The following is a 25,300-nucleotide window of genomic DNA, read 5'->3' on the forward strand; positions in this document are numbered from 1 at the left end:
AACATACTAATACAATGAAGAATATAGTGTGTTGCGATACTTTTTTTCTATGTGTAAATTCAGTTAGTATTAGCTGAGGACACTGTCGGAAATCAGTTTCCTGACCGTGCAATATTGAATACAAATACAAGGTAAAAAAACCCAGGAAATGGCCCCTTTCTTCAAGATCGCGCGAACAGCGTAATTTCGGAAACAAAACAACACCATCATTGCAATCTAACATCTCTTATTGTGAGACGATGTGTAGAAAGGTAAGTAAGTACATTGTCGTAGGGAGAAGCTTCTATGCTTGATAGACGGCGAGGGCGTTGATCCTGGAGAAGTTGGGGGGTCCGGCCATGGAGTTGCCGGTGCCGTCTTTGTTGATCTTCATCACTCCGCTGGGAAAAAAGGGTAAGGATTCAGAACACACTACCGTGTGCATCTCATAGCGCCTGTTTCCACTTTTCGAAAATATATGGTGTACTTAGACCTATATGATCGTGAAACGAAGCGTGTCCATGGTAACCAACAGAGTGTTACAGGTGAGTGAATCGTCACAGCGATTGCTGGATATCAGATAGAAACAATACAAGGATGCACTACATAGCTGAGACCTTACAGGTAGGCATCAAGTTGGTGGATGTGGTTCCGACTGACACAAACGTGTAAACTCAAACACTCTGATAACCACTGCACAAAACAGATCACCTTTTGTTCCAGTCAGAGTAGAAGATGTATTTGTCGGACAGAGCGAGGGCGAAGAAGTGAGCCGAGTTGTCTTGATAGATGACCTTCCGGTTTCCGCCATCAAGGTCAACAACCTCGATCTGATGGGTACCAGCGTCACAGAAGTATAAGCGACCAGCTGCAAGTTATGCAAATAATTACTGAATCAAGAACAGGTGTACGGCTCACTCCAACAGCGCCCCCTTTGGTCATGAAAGGTAACGTTAACGATTCTAAAGGCAATAAGCTCGTCGTCTAACTGAATATTCAGACTAATCCTCTGAATGCAGAACACCCTGAAATGTTATAATTGATCTACACTAGGACATGCTTGTAACAGGTTATTAACGGATTCGGGTGGTCAGGCCCCGTGACTAGCTTGGTGTCATCGCACCCCTGTGGTGTAGACTCCTGCTCACGATGCCAGGCGCCGCTGTTTGGTCCAGACTCATACAGCTCAACTGTTAGTGCTGCGTCAAACAACGATTAAAACAAAACCGATTACTAGGCTACCCCACTGCCCCTGTTGCTGAGAGGGGAATATGACCATCATCATCTTTATTGCTATAAGTACTGGTCTTGAATTATAACAGAAATTGGGGGCTCTTCCATGATCAATCTTTAATAAATATCAAAATTAACTGTCAAAACTGTTTGATTAAAATCATATTTTCTGGGACTGTGGTGGAACTGGCCGAATATTACAACCTTGACATCAATTTTGGAATGCTCATTTAAGGCTGATTTCGGCTGGGGAATCACGTTACAACGCACAAACAAACACACATATTCACTTAATACACACATCTACACTTCTCCAGTGTTACCACAAACAGACAAATACACAACTTCAGTACCACACAGGGACATATATACAATTTGCCCTGGATACCACACAGGGTACATATACAACTTACCGAGGCTACCACACAGGGTACATATACAATTTGCCATGGTTACCACACAGGGTACATATACAACTTACCCTGGTTACCACACAGGGTACATATACAACTTGCCCTGGCTACCACACAGGGTACATATACAACTTGCCCTGGCTACCACACAGGGTACATATACAACTTACCCTGGCTACCACACAGAGGCATATACAATTTGCCCTGGCTACCACACAGGGTACATATACAACTTGCCCTGGCTACCACACAGGGTACATATACAACTTACCCTGGCTACCACACAGGGTACATATACAACTAACCCTGGCTACCACACAGGGTACATATACAACTTGCCCTGGATACCACACAGGGTACATATACAACTAACCCTGGATACCACACAGGGTACATATACAACTAACCCTGGCTACCACACAGGGTACATATACAACTTGCCCTGGATACCACACAGGGTACATAAACAACTTGCCCTGGATACCACACAGAGTACATATACAACTAACCCTGGATACCACACAGGGTACATATACAACTAACCCTGGATACCACACAGGGTACATATACAACTAACCCTGGATACCACACAGGGTACATGTACAACTTGCCCTGGATACCACACAGGGTACATATACAACTAACCCTGGATACCACACAGGGTACATGTACAACTTGCCCTGGATACCACACCGGGTACATATACAACTAACCCTGGCTACCACACAGAGTACATATACAACTTGCCCTGGCTACCACACAGGGTACATAAACAACTTAGCCTGGCTACCACACAGGGGCATATACAATTTGCCCTGGCTACCACACAGGGTACTTATACAATTTGCCCTGGCTACCACACAGGGTACATATACAACTTGCCCTGGATACCACACAGGGTACATATACAGCTAACCCCGGATACCACACAGGGTACATATACAACTAACCCCGGATACCACACAGGGTACATATACAGCTAACCCTGGCTACCACACAGGGTACATATACAACTAACCCTGGATACCACACAGGGTAGATATACAACTTGCCCTGGATACCACACAGGGTACATATACAACTAACCCTGGATACCACACAGGGTACATATACAACTTGCCCTGGCTACCACACAGGGTATATATACAACTTGCCCTGGCTGCCACACAGGGTATATATACAACTTACCCTGGCTACCACACAGGGTACATATACAATTTGCCCTGGATACCACACAGGGTACATATACAACTTACCGGGGCTACCACACAGGGTACATATACAATTTGCCCTGGATACCACACAGGGTACATATACAACTTACCCTGGCTACCACACAGGGTACATATACAATTTGCCCTGGATACCACACAGGGTACATATACAACTTGCCCTGGATACCACACAGGGTACATATACAGCTAACCCCGGATACCACACAGGGTACATATACAACTAACCCCGGATACCACACAGGGTACATATACAGCTAACCCTGGCTACCACACAGGGTACATATACAACTAACCCTGGATACCACACAGGGTAGATATACAACTTGCCCTGGATACCACACAGGGTACATATACAACTAACCCTGGATACCACACAGGGTACATATACAACTAACCCTGGATACCACACAGGGTACATATACAACTTGCCCTGGCTACCACACAGGGTATATATACAACTTGCCCTGGCTACCACACAGGGTATATATACAACTTACCCTGGCTACCACACAGGGTACATATACAATTTGCCCTGGATACCACACAGGGTACATATACAACTTACCGAGGCTACCACACAGGGTACATATACAATTTGCCCTGGATACCACACAGGGTACATATACAACTTACCGAGGCTACCACACAGGGTACTTATACAATTTGCCCTGGATACCACACAGAGTACTTATGCAATTTGCCCTGGATACCACACAGGGTACTTATACAATTTGCCCTGGATACCACACAGGGTATGTATACAACTTACCGAGGTTACCACACAGGGTACATATACAATTTGCCCTGTCTTCCACACAAACACATCTACAGTTCCACTGCACTTCCAATAAATCCAAAAAAGTCATGGGACCCAAGCCACCTAACATAAATGGACATCCGTGCTACCACACATAGATATCCACATTCAACCCACACATACCTTTCATGTCTATAGCTAGGCCGTTGGGCAGTTGGATGCCGGTTGACACGATGGTCTTCCTGTTTGCCCCAGAGTAGTCAGCACTCTCAATTTTAGGCGTACTGCCCCAGTCCGTCCAGAACGCCACCCTGGAACATGAGGGTTCACAGTTTACCTGGTCTGTGCATCACGGAAAACGCTACCTACACCACCCTGGAAGATGAGGGTTCACAGTTTACCTGGTCTGTGATTAACGGTATCGCCACCTACACCACCCTGGAACATGACAGTTCTCTCCCTCCTCCCTCCCTCCCCGGTCCACCCACCCACCGACCCACCCACCCACTGTTTGTATGGTAGTTTCATTAATACATCAAGCACATTTGTATGACACTGACTGGTTTTGTGTGTCCACGACGATTGCCCTTGGTTGGTCAAGTTGGTCTTGAGCTATAATTGTCTGCCCAGTTCCGTCGAGGGCCGTCCAGGCAATGATATCACTTCCGGCGTCAGTGTAAAATAGTTTTGCTGATGTCGAATCCACAGCTAAGCCATCTGGGATGCTTCCTGCAACAGGTAACATAGTGCAAAAATGTCAAAAATGTCCAACCACTTCTTTCATCTTATAAAGCGGAGGTACTCGTAGAAAGGAGAAGGACATGTGCCCCCCGGGAAATACCATCATCGTCAGTTGCCACATGGACATGTGCCCCCCGGGTAATACCATAACCATCAGTTGCAACGAGGACATGTGCCCCCCGGGTAATACCATCACCTTCAGTTGCCACCAGGACATGTGCCCCGCGGGTAATACCATCACCATCAGTTGCAGCCACCACATGTGCCTCCCCGGATAATACCATCACCATCAGTTGGTTGCAACCACGACATGTGACCCCGGGTAATACCATCACAGTCACTTGCAACCGCAACATGTGCCCAACCCTTCGTAATACCATCTCCGCCAGTTGCCACCACGTCATGTGCCCCCGGGTAATACCATCACCGCCAGTTGCCACCACGACATGTGCCCCCGGGTAATACCATCACTGCCAGTTGCACCCACGTCATGTGCACCCCCCACCCCCACCCCCCCGGGTAATATAATAACTGTCAGTTGCCACCAGGACATGTGTCCCCGGGTAATACCATCACCTTCAGTTGCAACCACGACATGTGACCCCGGGTAATACCATCACAGTCACTTGCAACCGCAACATGTGCCCAACCCTTCGTAATACCATCTCCGCCAGTTGCCACCACGTCATGTGTGCCCCGGGTAATACCATCACCGCCAGTTGCACCCACGTCATGTGCACCCCCCACCCCCCCCCCCCATCACCGCCAGTTGCCACCACGACATGTGCCCCGGGTAATACCATCACCAGTTGCCACCAGGACATGTGTCCCCGGGTAATACCATCACTGTCAGTTGCCACAACGGCATGTGCCCCCGGTAATACCATAACAGTCAGTTGCCACCTGGACATGTGCCCCCACGTAATACCATCACCATCACTTGGTTGCAACCAGGACATGTGCCCCTGGGTAATACCATCACTATCAGTTGCAACCGGAACATGTGCCCCCGGGTAATACCATCACCGCCAGTTGCCACCTGGACATGTGCCCCTGGGTGATACCATCACCGTCAGTTGCCAGCAGGAAATGTGCCCACTGGGTAATACCATCACCATCATTTGCCACCATGACATGTGCCCCCCGGGTAATACCATCACCATCAGTTGCCACTCAGGTAATACCAGAACCGTCTTGTGCAATGAGAACATGTGCCACCTGGGTAATGCCATCACCGTCAGTTACCACCAGGACATGTGCCATCACACAATTCTTACCTTGGACAATTACCACAAACCTTTTCAACTCTTAAAACATGTCACAGATATTGTTAAAGGTAGTGTGGTTCACTTCGGGGAAGGTGTTTGATTCAGGCTCGCCTTGACAGACTATTAGTTCGTTTTATGGCCATATGTTTGACTGGCTTAGTGCAGCTGTCTCACATTGGGGTAGATGTTTGATGCGCCATGGGGCAGCTGTTTGACTCACCTTTGAGGAACCTGTTTTACTCTCCCGTGGGTTGCTATGGGACTCACCATTGGGCCTTTGTTTGACTCACCATTACTGAGTTGTTTGATGACCTTTAAGCCGGTGTCATCGATGCCAACGCTCCTTATTTGACTGCCTGGGTTTGGCACAACCTCCGAGTAGAAGACTTGTTTCGTGACTTCATCGTAAGCGAGGCCGACGGGGTTGGGGCTTCCTTGCTGGGGTATTACGCTGAAGCTGTAGGTGTTTAAGTCCATCCTGAGCAGCTCACCGCTGTTTACGTCCGTGAAAATGAGGAAGTTGTCCGGAATTGTTGCTGTTGGTAAACACGGTAATTCCAGAACACTTTAATCGACAGCTTTAACAGGAAGTCAGGACATGTCTCAGTGAAGCCCCGCCCACGTAACGTCTCAACAACGAACCCCACTGAACGTGTCTACAAGAACATTTAAACGTTTAATGGAAAACCGATCCATTCGGCGTGTTTGTTAGAAACCCCGTACGCTCAAAGTGTTTAGGGATAGTTCACCCATTCAAAGAGTTTACATGATGCTAGGATGCCATATTGCCACGATTGTTTAATTTTATGGTGACACGATGTATCACGATCTGGTCTCCCGTTCAGATACGATCACATGCGTTCCGATAGGATTGTCCCGATGGAGTCCATGATTAGGTCGCGATCTGACACGATCATCATGATCATCACGATCGGGGTCACCGATTTGGGACGATCTGGTACGTGCTGGTATGTACCGATACGTTCATCACGAACCGATGCGCTTTGTTGCGACAGGATACGATTGTGGTCGCGATGTATTTTACGATCACGATCGAGGATGATCACGACTTGAGCTACGATTGGACCCCGACGGGTATTTATACAGCCCGACTGACCATGGACTTCATTGTTTCTTGAATACTACAGAGTGAACACTACAACCCACAACCATTGATGATGGCAGGAGTTGAGGATGATGACAACGTGACATTTGCAGAGTTACTGTATGCTGACATCGCCAGAGAGGAAGAAGACGAGCACCAGCCAGACCAGCAACAGCTTCAACCACAAAGGGTAGGAGAGTTTCAGTCTGGCACTTCTGGGTGCGACAATAGCTCACAGAGGAGAGGAGACAACAGTCTGGTCAGTTGTCCAGCCTCCTACACACTCATTTGAGGCTGGAAGATCCAGTAGTGTTCCAAAACTACACAAGGTTAACACCACAGCTCTTCGATGGCAAACACACCATCAAGAAATGACCCCAAGCTGGCAGCCAGTACTTCAATTACAAGGGCTTCTTTTCGATACCACTCCTAGCTCTGGTGGATGCAGATAACAAAATTGTGTGGATCGAGCTTGGTGTAAAAGGACACATGTCAGACTCGGAGCTGTTGAACGGCCTGGGGCAGGAAGGCCTAGGACTCCACCCCACCCTGCCCTCTGACTGCAAACCCTGATGACCGCCACACATGCCCTTTTTCATCCTGAGGGATGACTCCTTCGCACTCAGGAACTACCTCATGAAGCCATACAGCAGAAGAAGGATGTCCAGAAGGAGAGGATTTTCAACTGCAGACTCTCCAGAGAAGGAGAGTGGTGGAAAATGGCTTTGGGATCCTGGCCAATAGATTCAGGTGTCTCCTCAGGACTCAAGAGCAGAAGCCAAACACTGTCAAGGATGTAGTGGATACGGCAGTAACTCGTAATAGATCGCGAGCGTCCGTGAAAAAGCGTCAATACTTGCATTTACTCGTATCACCTCGTATCTGCTCGTGAGTCATTCGTGTCAAGTCGTGAGCAATGGCACCCGACAGAGCGTCACAGATCGCAAAACATCTCAACAGAGCGTGGTGTTTGTCATGTCCACGATTGATTCCGATCACCACGATTTGGAAGCACGATTAGATGCGATATGTTGCGCATTTGTTACGATGCAATACGATCTGGTGCGATGAGCACGACTGACAATTAATCGTGTTGATCGCAGAAAATCTTTGAACCGTCCAACATTTTTCTACGATCAACACGAGTGCCACGACTGACCTCACGAATCGTGATAGTGTGAAAATAGCATAACATCCAAACTCGTCAAGGTGGTGTTGCGACACCTGGCCACTCAACGTGTTTACAGGAAGCCGTACCTACTCAACGTGTTTACAGGAAGCCCTACCTACTCAACGTGTTTACAAAAAGCTCTACCTATTTAACGTGTTTACAAGATGCCCTACCTACTCAACGTGTTTACAGGAAGCCCTACCTACTCACCATGCTTACAGAAAGCCCTACCTACTTATCGTGTCAACAGGAAGCTCTACACACTCAGCGTGTTTACAGGAAGCCCTACCTACTCACCATGCTTACAGAAAGCCCTTCCTACTTATCGTGTTTACAGGAAGCTCTACACACTCAGCGTGTTTACAGGAAGCCCTACTTACTTATCGTGGTTACAGAAAGCCCTACCTACTCAGCGTGTTTACAGGAAGCCCTACCTACTTATCGTGTTTACAGGAATCTCTACCTACTCATCGTGTTAACAGGAAGCTCTACACACTCAGCGTGTTTACAGGAAGCCCTACCTACTTATCGTGTTTACAGGAAGCTCTACACACTCAGCATGTCTACAGGAAGCCCTACTTACTTATCGTGGTTACAGGAAGCCCTACCTACTCAACCTGTTTACAGGAAGCAACCTTACACACACTCAACGTGTTTACAGGAAGCACTACCCCTACCTACTCATCGTGTTTACAGGAATCACTACCTACTCAACGTGTTTTCACTACAGGAATCCCTACCTACTCAACGTGTTTACAGGAAGCACTACCTACTCAACGTGTTTACAGGAAGCCCTACCTACTCAACGTGTTTACAGGAATCACTACCTACTCAACCTGTTTACAGGAAGCCCTACCTACTCAACGTGTTTACAGGAATCACTACCTACTCAACCTGTTTACAGGAAGCCCTACCTACTCAACCTGTTTACAGGAATCACTACCTACTCAACCTGTTTACAGGAATCACTACCTACTCAACGTGTTTACAGGCATCACTACCTACTCAACGTGTTTACAGGCATCACTACCTACTCAACGTGTTTACAGGAAGCCCTACCTACTCAGCGTGTTTACAGGAAGCCCTACCTACTCAACGTGTTGACAGGAATCACTACCTACTCAACCTGTTTACAGAAAGCCCTACCTACTCAGCGTGTTTACAGGAATCACTACCTACTCAACCTGTTTACAGGCATCACTACCTACTCAACGTGTTTACAGGAAGCCCTACCTACTCAGGGTGTTTACAGGAAGCCCTACCTACTCAACCTGTTTACATGAAGCCCTACCTACTCAACGTGTTGACAGGAATCACTACCTACTCAACCTGTTTACAGGAAGCCCTACCTACTCAACGTGTTGACAGGAATCACTACCTACTCAACCTGTTTACAGGAAGCCCTACCTACTCAGCGTGTTTACAGGAATCACTACCTACTCAACCTGTTTACAGGAATCACTACCTACTCAACCTGTTTACAGGAATCACTACCTACTCAACCTGTTTACAGGAAGCCCTACCTACTCAACGTGTTTACAGGAAACACCACCCACTGATTGAACTGAACGTCACTAATTCTCAACATGTGAACAGGAAACCTCGGGAACACAACTTGTCTGCTGTATGCGTCACCTTATCAATATGTGTCCAGGGAACCATTACGCCCAACCAACTCACGGAGTTCACAGGTGATCCCAGCATCCTCTTGATGGCTGCAGTCGTGCACGGCCCAGTTCTCCTCGGTGAAGCCGCACTGTACGATGTGAGTCTCGGTTCCCGTGCAGTTCACCTCGTCCATGTAGATGAGGCCAGAGCCCGAGGACACTTGCACATTTGACGTGGCCAGAGCGTTCTCTCTGTGGGGAGGTCAAGAAATGGGATGGGATCCGAGAGCGTACATGTAATTCACGTTCACATTGGTCGATCTACAGTTACATGGCGTTATTGTTGGGTACAGGGAATGTTTAAACGAGCACAGCTGTCGAAAAGTATGATGACATATGAGGGCAATTGTTTTGAAACATGCGTGCATACATGGAAACCTGGTGACAATTGCCCTGTGGGCGGGTGTACACACGTTTGGAAATATGTTTCTGCATGCAGAGTACACAAAGTGTTTAGGAAACGTGTGACGTACATGTATATGTAGGTAGATGTACCTACGATGATATACGACCTCCTGTGTTCCTGAGCGCATCTTGACGAGAACAATGTTACATCTGTATGTATATATGAGAACAATGTTACATCTGTATGTATATATGAGTACAATGTTACATCTGTATGTATATATGAGTACAATGTGGCATCTGTTTGTATATATGAGTACAATGTGTCATCTGTATGTTTATATGAGTACAATGTGGCATCTGTATGTATATATGAGTACAATGTGTCATCTGTATGGTACACAGTGACATCTATGGACTAGGGACTATCTCTGTACCCACCTGTTGTACCCCAGCATGGAGCAGACCACACTGGCGTCTTTGTTGTCCCAGTGGTCATCGCAGATTGTTCCCCACTCGCCATTAGCATACACGTCCACTCGACCTGCTGACGCCGTCCCGAGCATGCGCACAAACACATGTGCAGGGTCTAAGTTCATAGTTGACGATGGGGTTGGCTCTACAAGAAGACAACGCGTGGATGTAAGAACCGATAACTTTAAAGAAATACACGGCCTGGGTATTAGAATGGTAAAGCAGTCGGTGTATAAATATGAAAAAGTTGGCTTCATAACGCCTTGTTGTAACTGTATACAGTTGACGTCATGCCATGAAGACCTCTAACGGTTATATGTTTGACAACGGACGGACAGGGTACAAGCCAACTTGATACAAGGGTTTACCAAACGTTGATATAACAATTGACATATCAGTGAATGATGACTACAGGCGTGAGAATTTTAAAAGTTTAACAGTTCACTATTTACCTCCTTTACGTAACATCTTTACAGTCTACTACTGCTGACCTGATAGAACAGGCAAACTATCGACACTGATATATAGATTTCACACTTGGCCACAGACTGATGTGATAGAACAGGCATACTTTTGACATATTTCTCGGCTAACTAACTGTTTCAACTTAGGAATCGACACGTATCACACTTCAGAACACCTTGCCTTGGACATCCGCCTTATAGATGCAACATCCGCCTTATAGAAGCAACATCCTCCTTATAGAAGCAACATCCTCCTTACAGATGCAACATCCGCCTTATAGGAGCAACATCCTCCTTATAGATGCAACATCCGGCTTATAGATGCAACATTCTCATTATAGAAGCAACATCCTTCTTATAGAAGCAACATCCGCCTTATAGATGCGACATCCGCCTTATAGAAGCAACATCCGCCTTATAGAAGCAACATCCGCCTTATAGATGCAACATCCTCCTTATAGGAGCAACATCCTCCTTATATATGCAACATCCGCCTTATAGGAGCAACATCCTCCTTATAGAAGCAATATCCGCCTTATAGGAGCAACATCCTCCTTATAGATGCAACATCCGGTTTATAGATGCAACATTCTCATTATAGAAGCAACATCCGCCTTATAGAAGCAACATCCTTCTTATAGAAGCAACATCCGCCTTATAGATGCAACATCCTCTTAATAAAAGGAACATCCGCCTTATAGAAGCAACATCCGCCTTATAGATGCAACACCCTCCTTATAGATGCAACATGCGCCTTATAGATGCAACATCCGCTTTATAGATGCAACATCCGCCTTAAAGGAGCAACATCCTCCTCATAGATGCAACATTCTCCTTATAGAAGCAACATCCGACTTATAGATGCAACATCCGCCTTATAGAAGCAACATCCGCCTTATAGAAGCAACATTCTTGTATAGATGCAACATCCTTATAGAAGCAACATCCGCCTTATAGGAGCAACATCCGCCTTATAGATGCAACATCCTCCTTATAGAAGCAACATCCGCCTTATAGAAGCAACATCCGCTGTATAGATGCAACATCTGCCTTATAGGAGCAACATCCGCCTTATAGATGCAACATCCTCCTTATAGAAGCAACATCCGCCTTATAGAAGCAATATCCGCCTTATATAGAAGCAACATCCGCCTTATAGTTGCAACATTCGCCTTATGGAAGCAACATCCTCCTTATAGAAGCAACATCCGCCTTATAGCAGCAACATCCGCCTTATAGATGCAACATCCTCCTTATAGAAGCAACATCCGCCTTATAGAAGCAACATCCGCCTTATAGATGCAACATCCTCCTTATAGAAGCAACATCCGCCTTATAGAAGCAACATTCGCCTTATAGATGCAACATCCGCCTTATAGAGCAACATCCGCCTTATAGATGCAACATCCTCCTTATAGAAGCAACATCCGCCTTATAGAAGCAACATCCGCCTTATAGAAGCAACATCCGCCTTATAGAAGCAACATCCGCCTTATAGATGCAACATCCGCCTAATAGGCAACAGCCTTAACATCCTCCTTATAGATGCAACATCCTCCTTATAGAAGCAACATCATCCGCCTTATAGAAGCAACATCCGCCCTCTTAATAGAAGCAACATCCCGCCTTATAGAAGCAACATCCGCCTTATAGAAGCAACATCCGCCTTATAGAAGCAACATCCGCCTTATAGAAGCAACATCCGCCTTATAGAAGCAACATCCGCCATGCAACATCCTCTTAGATGCAACAAAGGAACATCCGCCTTATAGATCAAGAAGCAACATCCGCCTTATAGATGCAACACACCCCTTATAGAAGCATGCGCCTTATAGATGCAACATCCGCTTTATAGATGCAACATCCGCCTTAAAGGAGCAACATCCGCCTCTTAGATGCAACATCCTCCTTATAGAAGCAACATCCGACTTATAGATGCAACATCCGCCTTATAGATGCAACATCCTCCTTATAGAAGCAACATCCTCCTTATAGAAGCAACATCCTCCTTATAGAAGCAACATCCGCCTTATAGAAGCAACATCCGCCTTATAGAAGCAACATCCGCCTTATAGAAGCAACATCCGCCTTATAGAAGCAACATCCTCCTTATAGAAGCAACATCCGCCTTATAGATGCAACATCCTCCTTATAGAAGCAACATCCGCCTTATAGCAACATCCGCCTTTATAGAAGCAACATCCGCCTTATAGATGCAACATCCGCCTTAATAGAAGCAACATCCGCCTTATAGAAGCAACATCCGCCTTATAGATGCAACACCCTCCTTATAGATGCGACATGCGCCTTATAGATGCAACATCCTCTTAATAGAAGGAACATCCGCCTTATAGAAGCAACATCCGCCTTATAGATGCAACACCCTCCTTATAGATGCGACATGCGCCTTATAGATGCAACATCCTCTTAATAGAAGGAACATCCGCCTTATAGAAGCAACATCCGCCTTATAGAAGCAACATCCGCCTTATAGATGCAACATCCTCCTTATAGAAGCAACATCCGCCTTATAGAAGCAACATCCGCCTTATAGATGTAACATCCTCCTTATAGAAGCAACATTCGCTGTATTTATGCAACATCCGCTTTATAGGAGCAACATCCGCCTTAAAGATGCAACATCCTCCTTATAGAAGCAACATCCGCCTTATAGAAGCAACATCCGCCTTATATAGAAGCAACATCCGCCTTATAGTTGCAACATCCTCCTTATGGAAGCAGCATGCGCCTTATGGAAGCAAAATCCACCTTATAGATGCAACATCCTCCTTATAGAAGCAACATCCTCCTTATAGAAGCAACGTCCTCCTTATAGAAGCAACATCCGCCTTATAGAAGCAACATCCGCCTTATAGAAGCAACATCCTCCTTATAGAAGCAACATGCGCCTTATAGATGCAACAGCCTCCTTATAGATGCAACATCCGCCTTATAGAAGCAACATCCTCCTTATAGAAGCAACATCCGCCTTATAGAAGCAACATCCTCCTTATAGAAGCAACATCCGCCTTATAGAAGCAACATCCGCCTTATAGAAGCAACATCCGCCTAGGGACGGACACTGCGGGACATGGTCCCTGTATTTAAACATCCGCCTTACATACGTGTGACTGAGGGACACTGGTCCTTAGACGTCTGAAAGATTGCTGACCATAGATGTCCAAATACGAGAGATCCTACGTTGGACAGCACAATAGACGTGACACTAAAGGCGAGCCTACCTTGGACATCAGATCCGTATTCGTGTATCCTGACGTCGGCGAGTTCCCTGAAGCCTGGTGGTCCCACAGCCGTCTTACCGCTACCATCCTTGTTGACCCGCATCAGCGTTCTGAAGGTGCATTGTAAACCATGTGACAAGTACATCTTCAATTAGAGATTCACTTGGGTGACACCAACAAGACTGACAGCTACATTTGAATAGGGCATCAGTACAGGGATCACATACACATGATGGACAGCAGTACATTATAAGTTGTTCACTGGTCACGAGGGGGGCATGGGTTGATGTACCCTCGATGTTTGTTTATGTTATTTAACATCGAGGGTACATCAGCCCATGGGCCCCGAGGGACTAGCAAACGACGTATTTTTCTTACCGAACACCTTAATATTAATTTTGAATTGTTTGAAGCACGGGTACACATCTTTTTGTAGCCATCGCTAGATTTTGCTGACAAGAAAAACAGATTTAGAGTTATCTCCCTTCCATCAATTTGCATTCGCAAAACATCGGTAATTTCCGTACATCATACGTGATTCAATGTTATTCGAGATAAAGAATTACTACCACGAAGTACCAAATGAGTTGCCATTGACAGCGTGGTACATTGAAATGTTACTCGCTTGTAAGGGGGTACATGGAAGATAATAGAAGAGAGCTCAGCCAATCAGAAAGCGACATTTATGTGTGAGGTAAGATAAGGATAGATGTATCCATAGAGGCGGGTTTCCGGACTGCATACAGATCTTCAGGCTTGTAAATGTTGAGCACTTGTTTAAAGATCTGTAAGGATGCCATGTACGGGATAGACAGCACTTCACGTACGGTTGGTTCCAGTCGGTGTAGTAGAGGTAGTTTTTGAAGACATCGATGGCAAAGAAGTGTGCGCCGGCGTCCTTCAAGATGGTGCGTCTGTTGGAGCCGTCCATATCCATCACCTCCAGCAGGTGCGTGCCCCCGTCGACGAAGTACAGCTTGTCGTCTGCCAAACACAGACATTGTGTAACTCTTAGACATTTGGTCTATATAAACTTAACTTTAACATGGAGTCTTTTGAACGCCATCTCATAGATGCTTTAGGCCAGGAATAAATTGGTCAATGTCATGTGATAGTTGACATTCTCTTCTAGGAATAGAATCATAAAGTCGTTCCCTATTTGAAATAGAATAGAACGGTATTGTCTTGTTTGGTCAATATTCAATTCTGCTGACATAAACTATATTTCGGGGGATTGGTGGGCATGAGGAAGTAGGGTGTGAGTACGGTGTGTGTGTGTGTGTAGTCTATTCCCACATTCTGTACTGACCATTGTAATCTATTGCCACATTCCGTACTGACCATTGTAGTCTATTGCCACATTCTGTACTGACCATTGTAGTCTATTGGCACATTCTGTACTGACCATTGTAGTCTATTGCCACATTCTGTACTGACCATTGAAGTCTATTGCCACACTCTGTACTGACCATTGTAGTTTTTCCCACATTCTGTACTGACCATTGTAATCCATTGCTACCCTCTATTACTGACCATTGTAGTCTATTGCCATGCCGTTAGGCCACATGATTCCGGTGGTCACCAGGGCTTTCCTGTTCGTGCCGTCATAGTTGGAGCTCTCTATCTTTGGAGATTTTCCCCAGTCTGTCCAGAAGATCTGTCTGCAAGAGGACAAATCATTAGGCCATTACTAAATCAGTTCGTCTGGCCAATGTGAGATCACCTTGTGTGGCTATTTCAAGAATATCTCTTAAAACCAAGTCTGAAGGTTATTTCATGGTCATCTCGTTAGGCCGACTCTGAAGATTATTTCTCGCTCAGCTTGTTCAGCCATATTTGGATCAACCCAATTGGAATTGCTCGTGGGTCCTGATTAAAGTGTCGGAATTCGGATTCACCATTAGTAGTCATAATGTTTTGTATAATAGCTTATAGGCTGTGTATAATAACACAATGTTCTGTGGCGTGACCGATAGGCTCTTGATGTGTCGCGATTGATAGGCTCTGTCATTCTCTTCCCACAGAGGTTACTTGTCATTTCTTCCTACGAACCTCTGTTCTAATACGGTCATATTTCCCGGTTCTCGTAAAATCCCCTAGCGGCAAAAAAATCGCAACACGAATTATCTCCCTTCTTTCTGTCCAATCAGAACACGTATTACATCAACTTGACTAATACAAGCAAATGTTGGGTCACAAATATCCCACCTCTGCCAGGAACGTGTGTTGATGTGACACACAAGACATTTAATGGCTAGCTTGTCCGTTGTCAACGAGGGCGATGGAGACGCCATTGATCCGCCATTTACATGACTGAGTTTTGTCTATAAGAAACGTTTGCGCATCGCGCAGGGAAAGAGGTTCTAGTTTTCCCGAAGCATACGGAAATAACCGAGGCCTTGCGAATGATCACTTTTGAAACAACGTCGCTGATTGCACAACTAAATCTGATTGCAACCAATCACGAATCCTGAACACTCGCACCATGAAAAGGCCGTATTAGAACAGAGGTTCGTAGGAATATATGACAAGTAACCTCTGTGGGAAGAGAATGAGGCTCTGTATGATACCACACATTGCTGTGTCGAGACAGATGGAATCTGTATAACACAAGGTGCTGTGTCGCCATAGATAGGGTCGCCATAACACAAGATAGGCGATAAATCTGGTATAATAACACAAGACAGTTGCTGTGTCACGATTGATAGGCTCGGTATAATAACACAAGTCGCTGTGTCGCGATAGATAGGCTCGGTATAATAACACAAGTCGCTGTGTCGCGATTGATAGGCTCTGTATATAACACAAGATGCTGTGTCGCGATTGATAGGCTCCGTATATAATACGAGGTGCTGTGTCGCTATAGATAGGCTCGGTATAATAACACAAGTTGCTGTGTCGCGACAGATAGGCTCGGTATAATAACACAAGTCGCTGTTGCATATCGACCAGAGTGTAGGATCACATATACGTACTTTGAGCGAGGATCTACAGCGATCTCTCGGGGCGAATCAAGATTAGAGTTGATAACAATCTTGAAGTTGCTTCCGTCGAGGTTGATCGATCCGATGACGTCATTGCCGGTGTCAGTGTAGAAGAGGATGCGGTTGACTGGGTCCACCTCAAGTTTCTCCAGATCGGCATCTATACAGGGAAAAGTCGAGTTATACAAGTAACACTCGTGTCTCGCTCACACTGGGAAGTCGAGTTATACAAGTAAGATGCTGACCACCTGGTGTCTGCCCACCCCCACAACTCTCCCTCCACTTACTAGCGTTCAACTGCTTCAGTTCCCTGATGTCTGTCCCGTCAAAGTGGATGCTGACCACCTGGTATCTGTTCACCCCCACCCCTCTCCCTCAACTTACTAGCGTTCAACTGCTTCAGTTCCCTGAGGTCTGTCTGTCCCGTCAAAGTGGATGCTGACCATCTGGTATCTGCCCACCCCCACAACTCTCCCTCCACTTACTAGCGTTCAACTGCTTCAGTTCCCTGAGGTCTGTCTGTCCCGTCAAAGTGGATGCTGACCACCTGGTATCTGCCCACCCCCACAACTCTCCCTCCACGTACTATCGTTCAACTGCTTCAGTTCCCTGATGTCCGTCCCGTCAAAGTGGATGCTGACCACCTGGTTTCTGTTCACCCCCACCCCTCTCCCTCCACTTACTAGCGTTCAACTGCTTCAGTTCCCTGATGTCTGTCTGTCCCGTCAAGTGGATGCTGACCATCTGGTATCTGCCCACCCCCACAACTCTCCCTCCACTTACTAGCGTTCAACTGCTTCAGTTCCCTGGTGTCTGTCTGTCCCGTCAAAGTGGATGCTGACCATCTGGTATCTGCCCACCCCCACCCCTCTCCCTCCACTTACTAGCGTTCAGCTGCTTCAGTTCCCTGATGTCTGTCCCGTCAAAGTGCATGCTGACCAGCTGGTCCAGTCGCGGCTCCACGAAGTAGATCCTTCCATCCACCGAGTCGTAGTCGAAGGAGCCCACGGCGTACTGTTTGTTGATTGGGATGTCAACGAAGCTGCCGGATAGGAGGTTCATGCGGGTCAGTTTTCCTCCTCGGCCGGTGTCCGCCAGAAATATGATGTCATCCTCCTTTGAAACTAGTAACAGTTGTGGTTATGTTACTCCCAGCTGCTCAAATGTGTCAATAACGCATTTATGTAAGCATATCTAAACTCTGTAAATCTTAACAACTCTCAAAATCTAGCGGATGTAGATGGAACTCGCGAGTGTAGCAATTAGCACACTGCAACTCTTACACGACGTCACATCACACTGACATGCCGAACACTGGAATATCTCCTTGTGTGGGATATTGTAACACTTGCTGTGCAGACATAAAGATAGCCTCGGATAATTCTTGAGTGTAAAAAGGAAAACATGTCCACTTTTTATAAATCTGGCTGCTATCGTAGATTTGTAATTGTCTACCCTTCCCTCTCCGTATACATACTGATCGGAACATCTATGTGAATGCTATGCTTGTATCATACACGACTATTTCATCTCTATTTTTCAATATACCGATCTTACTATTACTACTAAACAAGTGAACGTCTTCTGTTGTCCACAGCTCTACAGGCCCACGTTCATCGCAGTGGATTGACGCCAACATGGCGACCTCTGCATCCTCTGTGTTAACTCCCCTGACACAATACACCGGCGTCCGTGTGTTGACTCACCTGACGTACACAATACACAAACGTTCATGTGTTGACTCACCTGACGTACACAATACACCAGCGTCCATGTGTTGACTCACCTGACGTACACAATACACCGGCGTTCATGTGTTGACTCACCTGACGTACACAATACACCGGCGTCCGTGTGTTGACTCACCTGACGTACACAATACACCGGCGTCCATGTGTTGACTCACCTGACAATACACCGGGGACCATGTATTTGACTCACCTGACGTACACAATACACCGGCGACCGTGTGTTGACTCACCTGACACAATACACCGGCGTCCGTGTGTTGACTCACCTGACGCTGACAATACACCGGCACCATGTGTTGACTCACCTGACGTACACAATACCGGCATCCATGTGTTGACTCACCTTACAAAACACAATACACCGGCGTCAATGTGTTGACTAACCTGACAAACAACACCATACACCAGCGTCCGTGTGTTGACTCACCTGACGTACACAATACACCGGCGTCCATGTGTTGACTCACCTGACGTATACAATACACCGGCCTATACACCGGCGTCCATGTAATTGACTCACCTGACGTACACAATACACCGGCGTCCGTGTGTTGACTCACCTGACGTACACAATACACCAGCGTTCATGTGTAGACTCACCTGACGTACACACAATACACCAGCCTCCATGTGTTGACTCACCTGACACAATACACCGGAGTCCGTGTGTTGACTCACCTGACACAATACACCAGCGTCCATGTGTTGACTCACCTGACACACAATACACCGGCGTCCATGTGTTGACTCACCTGGCGTACACAATACACCGGTGTCATTGCGTTGACTCACCTGACGTACACAATACACCGGTGTCCATGTGTTAACTCACCTGACAAACACAATACATCAGTGTCCATGTGTTGACTCACCTGACGTACACAATACACCGGCGTCCATGTGTTGACTCACCTGACGTACACAATACACCGGCGTCCATGTGTTGACTCACCTGACGTACACAATACACCAGCCTCCATGTGTTGACTCAACTGACGTACACAATACATCGTCGTCCATGTATTGACTCAACTGACGTACACAATACATCAGTGTCCATGTGTTGACTCAACTGACGTACACAATACACCGGCGTCCGTGTGTTGACTCACCTGACGTACACAATACACCAGCGTTCATGTGTAGACTCACCTGACACAATACACCAGCCTCCATGTGTTGACTCACCTGACACAATACACCGGAGTCCGTGTGTTGACTCACCTGACACAATACACCAGCGTCCATGTGTTGACTCACCTGACACAATACACCGGCGTCCATGTGTTGACTCACCTGGCGTACACTATACACCGGTGTCATTGCGTTGACTCACCTGACGTACACAATACACCGGTGTCCATGTGTTAACTCACCTGACAAACACAATACATCAGTGTCCATGTGTTGACTCACCTGACGTACACAATACACCGGCGTCCATGTGTTGACTCACCTGACGTACACAATACACCGGCGTCCATGTGTTGACTCACCTGACGTACACAATACACCAGCCTCCATGTGTTGACTCAACTGACGTACACAATACATCGGCGTCCATGTATTGACTCAACTGACGTACACAATACATCAGTGTCCATATGTTGACCCAACTGACGTACACAATACATCGGCGTCCATGTGTTGACTCACCTGACGTACACAATACACCGGGGACCATGTGTTGACTCACCTAACACAATACACCAGCCTCCATGTGTTGACTCACCTGACACAATACACCGGCGTCCGTGTGTTGACTCACCTGACGTAAACAATACACTTGCAACCATGTGTTGACTCAACTGACGTACACAATACACCGGCGTCCATGTGTTGACTCACCTGACGTACACAATACATCGGCGTCCATGTATTGACTCAACTGACGTACACAATACACCGGCGTCCATGTGTTGACTCACCTGACGTACACAATACACCGGCGTCCGTGTGTTAACTCACCTGACACAATAAACCGGCGTCCATGTGTTGACTCACCTGACACAATACACCGGCGTCCATGTGTTGACTCACCTGGCGTACACAATACACCAGCCTCCATGTGTTGACTCAACTGACGTACACAATACACCGGCGTCATTGCGTTGACTCACCTGACGTACACAATACACCGGTGTCCATGTGTTAACTCACCTGACAAACACAATTCATCAGTGTCCATGTGTTGACTCACCTGACGTACACAATACACCGGCGTCTATGTGTTGACTCACCTGACGTACACAATACACCGGCGTCCGTGTGTTGACTCACCTGACGTACACAATACACCAGCCTCCATGTGTTGACTCAACTGACGTACACAATACATCGGCGTCCATGTATTGACTCACCTGACGTACACAATACACCAGCGTCCATGTGTTGACTCAACTGACGTACACAATACATCAGTGTCCATGTGTTGACTCACCTGACGTACACAATACACCAGCCTCCATGTGTTGACTCAACTGACGTACACAATACATCAGTGTCCATGTGTTGACTCACCTGACGTACACAATACACCAGCGTCCATGTGTTGACTCAACTGACGTACACAATACATCGGCGTCCATGTGTTGACTCACCTGACGTACACAATACACCGGGGACCATGTGTTGACTCACCTAACACAATACACCAGCGTCCATGTGTTGACTCAACTGACACAATACACCGGCGTCCGTGTGTTGACTCACCTGACGTAAACAATACACTTGCAACCATGTGTTGACTCACCTGACAAACACAATACACCGGCGTCCATGTGTTGACTCAACTGACGTACACAATACACCGGCGTCCATGTGTTGACTCACCTGACGTACACAATACACCGGCGTCCATGTGTTGACTCACCTGACGTACACAATACACCGGGGACCATGTGTTGACTCAACTGACGTACACAATACATCGGCGTCCATGTGTTGACTCACCTGACGTACACAATACACCGGGGACCATGTGTTGACACACCTAACACAATACACCAGCCTCCATGTGTTGACTCAACTGACGTACACAATACACCGGCGTCCGTGTGTTGACTCACCCGACGTAAACAATGCACTTGCAACCATGTGTTGACTCACCTGACAAAGACAATACACCGACGTCCATGTGTTGACTCACCTGACGTACACAATACACCAGCGTCCATGTGTTGATTCACCTGAATACACCGGCCTCCATGTGTTGACTCACCTGACAAAACACAACACACCGGCGTCCATGTGTTGACTCACCTGGCGTACACAATACACCAGCGTCCATGTGTTGACTCACCTGACGTACACAATACACCGGCGTCCATGTGTTGACTCACCTGACAAACACAATACACCGGCGTCCGTGTGTTGACTCACCTGACGTACACAATACACCGGCGTCCATGTGTTGACTCACCTGACGTACACAATACACCGGCGTCCATGTGTTGACTCACCTGACAAACAATACACCGGCGTCCGTGTGTTGACTCACCTGACGTAAACAATACACCGGCGTCCATGTGTTGACTCACCTGACGTACACAATACACCGGCGTCCGTGTATTGACTCACCTGACGTACACAATACACCGGCGTCCGTGTGTTGACTCACCTGACAAACACAATACACCGGCGACCATGTGTTGACTCACCTGACACAATACACCGGCGTCCGTGTGTTGACTCCCCTGACGTACACATTACACAGGCGTCGGTGTGTTGACTCACCTGACGTGCACAATACACCGGCGTCCTCTGCATGTGAGCAGTCAGTGATTCCCCAGTTACTCTTCTGACACTGAGTAATGCTTGTTTCATTCCCGACACAGCTCACGTCTTCCAACCAGATTCGCCCGCTTGAAAAGTATCCAAATCTTGCGTTCCCCACACCGCCAGCTCCCACACTGCATCAGACGGAGAAACCTACATAGTGACTAGACATCCACACTGCATCAGACGGAGATACCTACATAGTGACTAGACATCCACACTGCATCAGACGGAGATACCTACATAGTGACTAGACATCCACACTGCATCAGACGGAGATACCTACATAGTGACTAGACATCCACACTGCATCAGACGGAGATACCTACATAGTGACTAGACATCCACACTGCATCAGACGGAGATACCTACATAGTGACTAGACATCCACACTGCATCAGACGGAGATACCTACATAGTGACTAGACATCCACACTGCATCAGACGGAGATACCTACATAGTGACTAGACATCCACACTGCATCAGACGGAGATACCTACATAGTGACTAGACATCCACACTGCATCAGACGGAGATACCTACATAGTGACTAGACATCCACACTGCATCAGACGGAGATACCTACATAGTGACTAGACATCCACACTGCATCAGACGGAGATACCTACATAGTGACTAGACATCCACACTGCATCAGACGGAGATACCTACATAGTGACTAGACATCCACACTGCATCAGACGGAGATACCTACATAGTGACTAGACATCCACACTGCATCAGACGGAGATACCTACATAGTGACTAGACATCCACACTGCATCAGACGGAGATACCTACATAGTGACTAGACATCCACACTGCATCAGACGGAGATACCTACATAGTGACTAGACATCCACACTGCATCAGACGGAGATACCTACATAGTGACTAGACATCCACACTGCATCAGACGGAGATACCTACATAGTGACTAGACATCCACACTGCATCAGACGGAGATACCTACATAGTGACTAGACATCCACACTGCATCAGACGGAGATACCTACATAGTGACTAGACATCCACACTGCATCAGACGGAGATACCTACATAGTGACTAGACATCCACACTGCATCAGACGGAGATACCTACATAGTGACTAGACATCCACACTGCATCAGACGGAGATACCTACATAGTGACTAGACATCCACACTGCATCAGACGGAGATACCTACATAGTGACTAGACATCCACACTGCATCAGACGGAGATACCTACATAGTGACTAGACATCCACACTGCATCAGACGGAGATACCTACATAGTGACTAGACATCCACACTGCATCAGACGGAGATACCTACATAGTGACTAGACATCCACACTGCATCAGACGGAGATACCTACATAGTGACTAGACATCCACACTGCATCAGACGGAGATACCTACATAGTGACTAGACATCCACACTGCATCAGACGGAGATACCTACATAGTGACTAGACATCCACACTGCATCAGACGGAGATACCTACATAGTGACTAGACATCCACACTGCATCAGACGGAGATACCTACATAGTGACTAGACATCCACACTGCATCAGACGGAGATACCTACATAGTGACTAGACATCCACACTGCATCAGACGGAGATACCTACATAGTGACTAGACATCCACACTGCATCAGACGGAGATACCTACATAGTGACTAGACATCCACACTGCATCAGACGGAGATACCTACATAGTGACTAGACATCCACACTGCATCAGACGGAGATACCTACATAGTGACTAGACATCCACACTGCATCAGACGGAGATACCTACATAGTGACTAGACATCCACACTGCATCAGACGGAGATACCTACATAGTGACTAGACATCCACACTGCATCAGACGGAGATACCTACATACAGTGACTAGACATCCACACTGCATGCATCAGACGAGATATACCTACATAGTGACTAGACATCCACACTGCATCAGACGGAGATACCTACATAGTGACTAGACATCCACACTGCATCAGACGGAGATACCTACATAGTGACTAGACATCCACACTGCATCAGACGGAGATACCTACATAGTGACTAGACATCCACACTGCATCAGACGGAGATACCTACATAGTGACTAGACATCCACACTGCATCAGACGGAGATACCTACATAGTGACTAGACATCCACACTGCATCAGACGGAGATACCTACATAGTGACTAGACATCCACACTGCATCAGACGGAGATACCTAGTGACTAGACATCCACACTGCATCAGACGGAGATACCTACATAGTGACTAGACATCCACACTGCATCAGACGGAGATACCTACATAGTGACTAGACATCCACACTGCATCAGACGGAGATACCTACATAGTGACTAGACATCCACACTGCATCAGACGGAGATACCTACATAGTGACTAGACATCCACACTGCATCAGACGGAGATACCTACATAGTGACTAGACATCCACACTGCATCAGACGGAGATACCTACATAGAGTGACTAGACATCCACACTGCATCAGACGGAGATACCTACATAGTGACTAGACATCCACACTGCATCAGACGGAGATACCTACATAGTGACTAGACATCCACACTGCATCAGACGGAGATACCTACATAGTGACTAGACATCCACACTGCATCAGACGGAGATACCTACATAGTGACTAGACATCCACACTGCATCAGACGGAGATA

General features: G+C 46.8%; 1 protein-coding gene across 1 annotated transcript in view; it reads right to left on the reverse strand.

Annotated features, from left to right (window-relative positions):
• Nucleotides 1-209: 209 nt before the first annotated feature.
• LOC124257615 (low-density lipoprotein receptor-related protein 5-like) overlaps nt 210-25,300 on the reverse strand; it is a 32,630-nt gene continuing 7,539 nt past the window's right edge. The window contains exons 8-20 of the mRNA XM_046691716.1: nt 22,565-22,740; nt 17,963-18,202; nt 17,070-17,238; nt 15,628-15,755; nt 14,922-15,078; nt 14,095-14,204; nt 10,356-10,533; nt 9,583-9,761; nt 5,917-6,162; nt 4,178-4,346; nt 3,801-3,928; nt 691-847; nt 210-380 (exon numbers count right to left, since the gene is read on the reverse strand). Of these exons, the coding sequence (XP_046547672.1) occupies nt 284-380; nt 691-847; nt 3,801-3,928; nt 4,178-4,346; nt 5,917-6,162; nt 9,583-9,761; nt 10,356-10,533; nt 14,095-14,204; nt 14,922-15,078; nt 15,628-15,755; nt 17,070-17,238; nt 17,963-18,202; nt 22,565-22,740 (2,134 nt within the window). The 3' untranslated portion in view covers nt 210-283. The remainder of the gene's footprint in view (nt 381-690; nt 848-3,800; nt 3,929-4,177; nt 4,347-5,916; nt 6,163-9,582; nt 9,762-10,355; nt 10,534-14,094; nt 14,205-14,921; nt 15,079-15,627; nt 15,756-17,069; nt 17,239-17,962; nt 18,203-22,564; nt 22,741-25,300) is intronic.

Source organism: Haliotis rubra, unplaced genomic scaffold (genome assembly GCF_003918875.1).
Source record: "Haliotis rubra isolate DU_JTF1 unplaced genomic scaffold, ASM391887v1 Scf669, whole genome shotgun sequence".
NCBI lineage: Eukaryota > Metazoa > Mollusca > Gastropoda > Lepetellida > Haliotidae > Haliotis > Haliotis rubra.